Raw genomic sequence first — 12,164 nt, 5'->3', positions numbered from 1 at the left:
TAGACAAGAAAAGGTATTTATTTCCATCTAATCAAGATCTAGTAATTTTGGCTCAAAATTTTAAAGTGATAAATAGATAATTTGAACTCTGAGAATATGTTCATATGCTTTGTTACTTTGTACAATTTTATACTCACGCCCATCAATTAATCAATAGAAAAGTAAATTCCATTTCATTTATTCTAAAATTTATCAGATTTCTTTTTTGTCTTAAGGATACTTTTGTACTCCCAGACTCTTTGCAACTAATATTTATGGATTTCACTAGTAAATTTCAAGCCTAAAAGCAAAATTTGATAAATTTTTGTTTAGTAGTCTATGTAAAGATAATGATCAGCACTCCTTTCTATATCAGTTATCACTGTTTACCTGAGTTTTATAATGGCCTATTAACTCACTATTTGATTCTAGTCTCTAACATCCTTCTATTCAATTGATCCTCCAATATCTACCAGATTGATATTCCTGAATCACTGGTCTGACCATGTCACCTAGATGCTCAAAAAGCTTCAGGGATTCCTTATTGCCTCAAAGATAAAATACAAACTATCTGACATTTAAAGTCCTTCACAGTTTAGCGCTAAACTCTATTTTTAGACTGCTTTCAAATTACTTCCCATTCACAGCTTATCTATTTTGTTTTCCAACTAAACAGATCTATTTGCTTATCTCTACTACCCACCATTCCATTCCATCTTCCAATCCTATTTCTTTGCATAGACTGGAATGCTTTCTTTCCTCAACAGTTTCTTGAAATTCCTTTATTCAAGGGTCTTCATGAGTATTAATGTTTCATTCCAAAATTACTTTGTTTACTTTGTATACATATTTTGTATTTACTTCTATAAATGTTACTTTGCCTCAGTAGAATGTTAGTTCCTTAAAGGTAAACTTTTAATTTTGGCCTTGACATCCTCAGTATTTATGTGCTTAGCACATAGTAGGTACTTAATAAGAACTTACTGAATTATTGCTTTATATGAATTTTTTAGATCACCGGTACTTTAATAACATATTTTAACCTGAAAAATATTACAATTTAATTTCCCTTACCTGACATGTCTGCTGAGTCTCCTGTAATGGAAAAGCAGCAGAAAAATCATTAGATCATAAATAATACAAATAATAAAAAACAAAAATTTCAGAAACTATGATTTATCAACACTAACTTTTAGGTCATCTTATAATTCATCAGTACTGGTAATACTGCTTTAAAAATGAAATAAATATTATTTTTACTTTATCATAGTCCAAAATAAATTAGATAAACTAAATCTGGGAAATATTTTCCCTTTGTTTATCACAAAGATGCCATAACACAATTCAGCTATTTTCCCAACTTTTTTGACTACATAACTATGTGAACACACAGTACTAATATTTACATATTTATAAATTGTATATTTGTACTATTTTACTTATAATTATGCATACTATAAACAAAATTTAAAAGAAATAAGCTACAGATGCCATAATATTCAGTCTTAAAGTTAAGAAAAAACCAATGGAATTTACTGAGAAGTTGTGTGATATGGTTCAGACCTGAGCTTTAAGAAAATACATTTTGGCAACATTGTGTTGAACAGATTGGAAAGGCAAAGACAAGGCAAGTGAAGTAATGAAGGTATAAACTGGAACCTAACATGAAAGTAGAGGGTGTAGGAATACTCCATAGGGAGGTTCTGTACTTACTATAGTGTTATATTTTTGTATATTATTTTGAATACAGAAAATTTTGTTTATATTTATTAGCACAAAAATTTTTTTTGGTAGAACAGACATATGTAAAAGTTAAAATGTGGTTAACTTAACCATAGGCCTAAGCAAGAGAAACACACTAAGGGAAAGTTTCTAGCTGATTAGTTTGACATCTTTAATGTTAAACAATCAAAACACAGGAAAATATAAAGGCTTCCATGTCTATTAGATAGTTCTCTAGCACTCATAATCAGTACAACCAAAGACAATTCAATTACTTTAATTCTTTGAAAATTTTGTTGTAGTTGGTAGAACCAACTGGCCAAAGCTATAATGAATTAATTCATACTGATCACAAATACAGCTCTGGAGAGATAAAGTGTGGTATGGGGAATAAAAAAGTGTCCTCATCCTAGGTTCAAGTCCTGTTTCTGACACAGGCTGACTATGTGACATAAAGCAAGTTGCATAATATATCAGTATTATAGTAACCTTTAAAGAGTATGAGTTAGTTACAAAATGATTTGCATTGCTGGAGGGAGAATTGTCCCAAGAGTTCCCTCAAATGAGAATGAAATCATATCAGCCCTGAAATTGGCTAACCTAATCAAAGTGACCATATCTGATCATTCTGCTTGTTTAGAAATGGTATTTTTTTCATTCTTGTATAGTGCCTAAGAAAGACATGAAAATCAAGACAAGAGGTTGAAAATGAACCAAGTATGAAAATAAGAGTCAGAGAAAAGGGATAATAAAATTTCACCAATAAAAAAGGCTACCTATTGCTGTCAAAGTTCAATACCGATTTCTAAATCAGTTCTCTCCCCCCTTATTTTCAGCTGTCTTTTTCCTATTCCCTCTCATAAATTCTTCCACTTGATTTTGAAGTTGCTGACCTCAAATTATCTGTTGGTTAGATCTCTTTCTTTAAGGAGCTTAATTTTTACCATAGGAGTTTGCATTTAATATACTAACATTCAGGAGACCACTTCTTTAGAGGCTGTGTATACAAAAAATAAAGTGAAGAAAAAAGGGATTGAGAGCAAATAACAAAATAAAACTGATTAGTTGCTCATTTAGAGAAAGACCCTAAAGCAATCAAACAAATAAGTATATATTAATCTCATTTTTTCTAAGACATGCAGTATCCATAAAAACATCTTATTGTGGAAAAGTATTTATCCAAAACTCGTAAGACATAGGTGTCTCAGGTTCTACCATTCACTATTTAATTTTTTTAAATCACTTTATTTTTTGGAAGGGAACACCTGAGAAATGAAGTATTCTCTAATCCTAAGATAAATGTTTCAAAATTCCATTGTATTATAGGACCTCAATCTTTCTATTTATCTTTAATATCTTCTGAATTAATGAGATTAAGAAATGGTATAGAATGTAAAAACTCAACTGAGAATGTTTCACTATCAGGTAACAAAGTATTTACTTGGAAATCTCCCTTTATTATGGCAGAAACAGAATGTTTCAAAAAAATATCTTGGATGAAATGTCGTGTAGCATGGATCTGACCCACATGTTGCTGTTCCCAATACTAATACAAGTACTCTACATTTATGTTGAACACTTTTTCATATACTTTCCTTCATTTATTTATCACAACAATCCTAAGAAGACAGGATATGTCTTTTTTTTTTTTTTTTAACTTTCAGAGCAAATTTCTTATAATTAAGGCATGTGAACAGTAGATGTTTTTTGTCACTGCAATACTAAATCTATTAACTAATAGATTAATGCTAAAACATTTGAGTACTATAATCAGATGCAAGTGTGAAATAGCTTAATATTTTTAATCTGTATTTGTGGTCATTTCTTTTTTCTTGCAACTAGGGAGATGAATCCTTAGGCTTTGCCATTCCCTTGCTAATAATGATATTTATAAGATTAGATCTTTAAAGTACAAAATTTTTTTCAAGATGATATCAGGATAATATATATATGAGGATAATATATATGTGTGTGTGTATTTGTGTGTGTGTGTGTGTGTGTGTGTATTCTTAAAAATAGGGAATAAGACAAATATAAAAGGATTTTTAAAAATTCAATGGAGTAGTAAACTTTTAATAAAACAACAAAATTAGACTTAGAAATCTAAGAACTAGGATATATATATATGTGTATGTGTGTGTGGATTTCACTTCTAAATGTTTCTAATGGGAAGTACAGTCTTATATTTTAGTAATAAGTTCTCAAAATTGGAATTGCATTAATAATTAATTGCAAAGGATTTAAAATATTTTTTCCTTTTCCCCCTATTTTGAAGTATCTTTGTGAAAATATTAAGGGATGGGAAGACTCATTTTCTCAATCAGGTCCTCTTCCTTCAGGCTGTGAATGATATTTTCCCTATCAGATATAGGATTTGGGTAACGATAAAAAGAGCAAGTAGTATGTAAAAACTGAAATTCTCTGAAATTTCAGGTGATTCATGAATTCCTAATTTTGTTGTTTTTATAGTTCTGTTCTTCAGGCTTAGATCCTTAAGGTTTGAGTTAGTTTTCATCATATGTACTATTTATTGGAATAGTAAATTTAGGAGATTGTACTAAATTGTAGTGTCTTGTCATTGGCAGATTTTAGCAGAATTACCTAGGCGTCTCTGTAAGTAACTTGGAACCAGAGCAGAGAAGCAGAGCTTCTACGAGAAGCTCCCTTTAGAACCGTCCTAAGGATAAGGCCTATTTCGGAATGTCCAAGCAAAGATGTTTCCAGGGACCAGACAACTACACAGGACATCTGAGACTCAAGGTAAAATGTGGTAACATTGGGAGTGAGTTACCAGGTTGCAAGGAAATTTGCTGTCATTTAATAATGACACTCATTATATTGCTCTGGCTTTTTTTGATCATTTGTTTCCTGGTGTTTATGTTAATTGAATTTTCTTGGTAACTTTGGTGATATATATAATATAATATAATATTAATATAATATAATGTAATATAAATCTCCCTTCTCAATTAGTACATGTTGAGTCCTCCAACTGGTTTAAACTATAACTTCACTTATTTTACCTACAAATTAAGAAATTCAAGATTTGGAATGAAAAAATGAGCTGCCTACATAACAAAGTTGAAATAGCAGGGTCCAGGACACAAATCCATGACAATGGTTAACTTTTCCCCCCAACATTTTTTAATGGGTATGGCCATAACTTGAACAAACAAAAAAACAAAGCAGAGTACAGTAATATACATAAGTCCTAATATTTTTTCCATAAAAATATCATTTAAGCCCAACATTTTCCATTTACATATTAGTTTCTTTTAAAAAACATACCTACTTGGCCAGTTGCCACTACGTTGATAAATTTGGGGTGCTGATTTACAGTAAGGCATAGAATGTCATCATTATGTTCCTGATAAAAACTCTGAAAGCCTAAAATTAAGAACATATGTTAATTCACTATTTGCTACTGCAATGTTTTAAAAATGAGATTTTGAAAACATTTAAGTAAAAAAGTAAAATACTGCTTACTCTAAATTAATGGTGTTGAACTCAAAAAAAAAAAAAATGAATCCTTGCAGACAGCACACTGATACAGAAAGCCACAAATTAAAATTATTTATGTTGAATTCTACTTATTTTGTTAAACAATTTTCAAATACATTTTAATCTTGTTTAGGCAATTCTGGGGAGTTTTGAGGATACAAGTGGCCCACTTCCCTGAATTTGACACTTCTGTTTAGAGTATGTCTAGTTGCAGGAATGAATTTAAATGCTTTCATAAATTTCTTCCTATTTCATAGTAAAAAAAAAATTAGTGGGAAAGCTAAGAAATATCTGAATAAATACTTCACTAATATATTTGCTAAGAAATATCTGAATAAATACTTCACTAATATATTTGATCTTTTTTTAATTATAGTTTGAATAACTTTAAATAATAATAATAATAATGGCATTTACATAGCACTTTAAGGTTTACAAAGTACTTTACAAATATCTAATTTAATCTCTGACAACTCCCCCAAAAGCTAGCTAGGCATTCAACAAGCTATTATTTCTTTGATCTTTTTTACAGCCTGACCTTCTCCTTAGATTTTGGGTTTTGGATCCTGGTCTGCAAAATTTACTCATCCTACACGCTTTTTTTTTTTTTTTTTGATTATTCACTTGCCTGAGCAATTGTTTATATTTTCATAACAGTTTAACAGAGAAGTACAGTTGTAGTGTATTGTAGTAGGTACAAATGAATTAATATTATAATAAAGCTTCCCTTTGAACAGAATTGTCATTAGGAAAACTGTAATAAAAGGAAGATAGTATAGTCATTCTAAGAAAATCTTCAATTTAATAATAATGAAAAAATTCTGCTAATTTTAATAGCTTCATTCATCTTAAAGAGTTATTATTACTGTGTGAGGTTTCCTTGATACTCAAATACAGTATTTTTGCAATGTAATTTAAATTTAAAAAGGGATATAGATTTCCCAACCTGTTGCCACATTGTGTAAGATCCCAACAGATGCAGTGTGGTAAATTATATCATTGCCATCATTCAAATAGTGAACATTGTTCCTGCAATCTTTGCCTCGATAGCCAAAAACAAGTTCCAACACGAGATCCTATCAAGAATAAGGATACAACTATAATGAATTTAAAAATCTTTAAGATACTTTCCCCAAAGCTTTGCTCTATAGATAATATTGACATAATTCACAAAAGCTGTATTGTTGTATATTCTAAGACCAAATCATAAAATTAGACTGATGACTAATTTCTAATTCTAGGCATAATTCTACACATACAGTTTTTCTATCATTTAAAGTTACTTTTTCCAGAGATTCTTTTCAATGCTTACTGCATTGTATGTACTCAATAAACACAAAATTATAAAACAGAACATAGAAAAGGTATCCTCTTGAACAAAGAGTTCTGATTTTTTCTTTAAAAAATCTGACAATCAGATCGGAAAAAAGGAATATGTCTGTGTTATGTATTCTAATTTTTTTATTATTGTTAAATATTCTACTATTATTAATGACAAAGTATTATGTGCATCTAAGTCAAAATTATTCCTGATATAAGTACTTAAATCTTTCAGCTAACTGATAAATTAGATCTAATAATTATAAAATTTAAATCAAAAGTAATTCATTTGTAACTTCATGATGAATGTATCATAATATAAATGCTAGACTGGAGTCTCAAAATCCTTCAGAATTTTATCCAAATTGAAATTCTGTTCAGTGAATGGGACTAACGCACACTTAAAAAAAAGAACATAAAATTCAATTTTGATTAATATTAAAGCAGGTCAAAATTGCTATCAAATGGAATTTTCCTTACCTCAATAGGTCTCTTTTTTTTGCCAACATTATTTGTCTGAAGTTTTTCAGGCTGGGGTAATGCCCTACTAACTGGTGGTCTGAAATAGAGAACTGTGAATAAGAAAAGGCCATCTGTCACCCATTCTGTTTTTTTAAAAAGCTTCTAATCTATCATCTGAAAAGGAAAAGCTGTTAAACTATATTCATTGTCTTAACATTAAAATCTTTATGAACACTGAGAAGCAGTGAGGATGAGTTCCAGCTCTGAAATTATAGGCAAATCATAACTTGAAACTCAGTTTCTTCATCTGTAAAAGAAATAATAACGTTTGCATTATTTACTTCTGAGAACTGTTTTGAAGAAAGTCACTTGCAAATTGTAAAACACTAAATAGTAATCTAAAACTGTTAACACACAATAATATATAGTTGTTTCTTAAAAGAGTTTTTTCAGTATGTTTTAATTTCTCCATTTTTCATAAGTTAAAGCATATTATTCTTGGTCTTTATAGCCCTAATATTAAAGTGAGTGGGAATTATAATCTATAGCTTAAGGGCTGCAACTTCCCTGAGGATAGGATTATATCTAGTACATGCTGGTTTTTAAAGTTAATATAGAAAATTAGTTGTTTAAAACAATAAAGAGTAAGAAAAAGCCATATATAAGCCTCTACTGTAACAATGTTTCTTTATCTACATTGCATCACAATGCAATCACTTGTTAAATTTGTATAGCATAAGTCATTAAGGATTTAAAAGCATTCACTAGGTTTTTAAAAACTAATTATTCTTCACAACATCCCTCTCAGGTATCTCCAATAATATAAATGGAGAAAGAAATTTAAGTAGTTCAAGTGATTTGGAGGTGACGGATAATGAGGGAAGATTTAGGGCTAGGTTAAATTTAATAAATTCTTTTTTAAAAATTCTGCATATCACAGACATTTACAGTTTTACATAAAATCCTCCTTTTCTGATATTTGTATTTTGAAATATTCATATTTATTAAATTTATAATAAATTAGGAGTAGAAGTTTAGAGAATTTTTGGCTCAAAGCAATGTTTTTTTTTTTGTTTTCCTGTGATATGCTGTAAGTGCATAGTAGGAGGGAACACATAAAAAGTATGGAAAAAATTAATGTAAATGTTGTTGTAAATGTTGCTAGTTAATCCACATAGTTTTCTGTGCGTCTCCAATGCCAAATGATAGTCAGGAATGATAATAAAATAACCAATAGAAGGTGAGAAAATAAATGTTATTAAACTCTTAGGTGCAGCAGCTAAAATTATTAAATTCACTAAGCACAGATAACCTAGTGAGAAGGGTATATATGAAAGAGCTTGTTGGTATTCTCAGATTCATTTTTCTCACTTTCTGACCACAAGCCTGCTTTTTAAAATTATATAAACGAACCCTCTTTAACCAGGAAGGGCTTTTATCATCTTACATGTTTTAATTTTTCTCCAGAATATAATCTTTCCTCAGGAATTCCTTTCAAATAAGTAAATAACTAATTCCTAACACTTCAAAATTTGAATAAAACTATCTAAATATATGTTCACACTTTATAAAGCAGCAAAGAGCTTTTTTTGTAATTGTTTCTCCCTATCACTACACCAATAAATTCCCCTCTTATTTCTTCTATTTCTCTATTAATAATAGATTTCTAATTTTTCTCTTCTTAATCTTTACAAACTTGAATGCCAGTTTGTATTATGAATCGATTTTAACACACTATGATTAAAATCAAGATTTCCTTGTTAAAAATGCCTATTATTTGATAATAAGCCAAATGTATAGATTCATTAATTCTACACATGCCACTATTTAGGAACTTTAGACTGTAAAGAAGAGGGACTAAACGATTTACTGAGTAGCCAAAATTAATTTTATTGTATTCTTGTTAGAATATAAAATAACAGCACAAAATCTGATAGATCCAAGCTATCTTGGATCCTAAAGAAAGGAGGTTACCAGAAAGTACTCATATGGCACTTATAAATGATATAATAGAAAACCAATGCATGGACTCTATATTAAAAATATTTAAGAGAGTTCATTTTCATTTAAATCCACTGCAGAAAACTATACTACAACAGAACCAGGAAGAAGGGATATAACACAAATTAACATTATCCAGGATATTGAAGGAGTATGGTCATGCAACAGATCTCCCACTGGACCAACTTCCAAACCTATTGCTTTGCAAAGACACTGGTAGTCAAAAGTAGAAGTTGGCAAGGGGTAGGATCTCTCTTGCTATTCTTTAAATATCCATGAATGAAAAAGAATTAACTAACTATGTTATACTTAAAATATTCCTTATTGGAAAAGTTATATGTTTGCCATAGAATATAAGGCCAAGAAGAGTTATTGTTTTTATCACTTCTTTTAATTTTAACAGGACAATTAAATTTCCTTCAGTTTTATTATCTAATATCTCTTTTCTTTTTAATTATAAGAAATGATTATAAATTAGAAAGTTTTTAGTAATTTCCATTTGATGCAAAGTTTTTTCCTAAAATAAAATAGCTTAAATATTGTTTGAAGAAATCAAGACAGATAAATACATATATATCTATATCTATCTATCTATATATCAATTTACATATAATAAAAATTAAATGATTAACTCCATAAATTTTGGACTTATCTTTCTCTGAAATATCTCCAAAAATTATTTTAAATAAATTCAAGGAGTGACAATTTTAGCCAATATTAATAAACAAATAACAATTGGCAGAGTAGCACATAAAAATTAATCTCAAATAATTTTTGGAAAAGAATGGATTATAACCAAACTTTAAAAAAAACTAAATATCACTTTACTTTAAAAATGAAAAACATTTTAATCTAAAAATGTAAATAGCTAATATCTTTTGTTTATTTAAAAGCTAGGATCATGTAAATTTCTCCAATTAGCTTACATGTCTAATCACTGAAAAGAAGCACACTACAGCAGTTTAATGGTATTCAATTTTTAGCCTCTTCCAGAGATTAGCAATAATTCGCCCAATGGAATTGTTTGTATAAAGATGATGCTTGTCAGGCAAGTACTAGATTAAAATATTACTATAGATGCATTTTACTAAAAAGCAAAAATATTAAATATAATAGTAAAAATTTAATAAATAAGAAGCTATTTCAGTAGAACTCTAACTCTAAAAGTAGACAAAATATAAAATAAAATGTAAAAATTTGAAGACGTGGAGGTATATTCAATAACAACTTATTTAAATGAAAAATAATGCAATATTAAATGAGGAATTGTGAATATAGCAAATCAGAAGGATTACCTGGAACCCCTTTCCAGCAGCAAGTAAAAAAATAGAAAATGATTACAAGTTTATATATTAGCTATTTGTAAAATGTTTTTATTTTACATTAACAAATGGGTCCCTACCTTTAGACCTTTAGATTATGCCTCTATAAGAAATTTAAATTCTTCCATTAATTGTGATGGAGTTTAAAAAAGGAGGCAAGAATGAAAATACAGGATTTACAAATTTCAAACTGAAAGGCCCTGGGAAAATAGTTCCTCAAGTTACAGATGAAGGAACTAAGAAAGGCCCAGGGAAATAAACTATCCTGCCTAAGTGGTCAGTAGCAGAGCCAGCATTCAAACCCAGGTCCTTTGACTCTGAATTTAGTATTCTTTCTAGTATACCAAATTGTCTCTGAAAAGTTGTGTGGTGAAATAAGTTTGTCACTCTCATTTTTCCTGTTTTACACATTATTTAAACTCTAAATGAAATTTTCAAGAGTATCCTTGAGCTAGAAGGCTTATCTCTTTAACTCCAATGTACTCAAGAGATGCTATATGCCTGTGAAACCTGAATAACATAATCTCAAAGGAGCTAAAATTACAAATAATCCCAAAATTAATGGAAATGTGTATAGGCTAAAGTGTTAACATGATGATTTGTATGCAAAAAGTGGCATTAAAGCCTTTATTGGGGATTAATATATGACTGGAGATGGAAATAAAGTGAAAAAGATGGACAAATTATCAAGATACTAAAAGAATATGAGAAATGTTTCTAGTATGTGAGGTTAATACCTTATGAAGAAATTATGAGTCAACTGAGTGGGATAACTACTCAGGATAAGAGGATATGGAAAGATATAATTGTGCTGATAAAAGAATTCAGACCAATAAAATCCACACTCCTTGAAAGTACCAAAACATTCAGTTTCCAGCTTTTGTCCTGTGGTTGTGCTTTCCCAACTGTAATTTCAGACCTTGTCCATTTTTCTGTTGTGCCATGTCCTGAGATTATGCTTTTCTGGGGAGAGTCAGACTAACTGCTATACCTATGCCATGCTATAAATATCTTCCTGCAAACCCCTTCTATACGTCTGACTTTGAGAACAATAACTAAGTAACATTATTACTACTGGAAAGGAAGTCTCCTGTCTCCATAGGTAACCTACACTACCTGTTGCTGCCTCAGAGCCAGTCTCCTTAGATAAGACTACCTGGGATTTCAGTATACTAGTGCCCTGTGTCTTCCCATCTCTTGCTTAGGGCCACACCAGGCATCTTCCTCCTGCCTCAAAAACAATCACTTCCATCAATATCAGCACAAGGTTATCTTTCATCCCCTGTTGCCAGCTCAATGCCCCAACTAGGATGAGGAAAACCTTCATTGCAAAGAAAATAAACACTTCTTTAGACTTTAGGCCTTCCAAATCCTGTTGTGTCTGTCTTTTGATGATACAGAAGTGGTGTTCACCACTCAATGATAAGAATACCCTCTCATCTCTTTCTGCTACTTACCTTGATGATCTCATCAGTTGTCATGGATTTAAGTAATCTCTCTAAACTGATGATTCTCAAATCTATCTTTCCTGCTCTCATCTCTCTTCTGACCTCTAGTCTCACATCTACAACAGCCTTTCAGATACCTCAAATGGGATGCCCAGTACATATCTGAAACTGTCCACAAAAGAATTCATTATCTTTCCCCCAACCACCCAACTTTCTAATGATTGTAGAGGGTACCACCATCCTCCTAATCTCTTAGGCTCACAACCTACGAGTGACCCTGGATTCCTCTCCATTTCTCCCATATCCAATCTGTTGCCAAAGCCTGGCAATTTTTCAACACTCTGGTACTAGTCCTTGTACACCTTGATTACAGCAATAGCTGGAGGTGGGCCTGTGTACTTAAAGGCTC

The 12,164-nt window shown here is 30.4% G+C and overlaps 1 protein-coding gene across 1 annotated transcript in view; it reads right to left on the bottom strand.

The window, feature by feature from the left end:
• EML5 (EMAP like 5) overlaps positions 1-12,164 on the bottom strand; it is a 206,645-nt gene that overhangs the window by 46,413 nt on the left and 148,068 nt on the right. Inside the window, 5 exon segments of the mRNA XM_051977455.1 lie at positions 1,054-1,074; positions 4,990-5,088; positions 6,149-6,278; positions 7,003-7,081; positions 10,281-10,289. Of these exon segments, the coding sequence (XP_051833415.1) occupies positions 1,054-1,074; positions 4,990-5,088; positions 6,149-6,278; positions 7,003-7,081; positions 10,281-10,289 (338 nt within the window).

Source organism: Antechinus flavipes, chromosome 2 (assembly GCF_016432865.1).
Source record: "Antechinus flavipes isolate AdamAnt ecotype Samford, QLD, Australia chromosome 2, AdamAnt_v2, whole genome shotgun sequence".
NCBI lineage: Eukaryota > Metazoa > Chordata > Mammalia > Dasyuromorphia > Dasyuridae > Antechinus > Antechinus flavipes.
The sequence above is the reverse complement of the archived record's forward strand: the minus strand, read 5'-3'. Positions and strand labels throughout refer to the sequence as shown.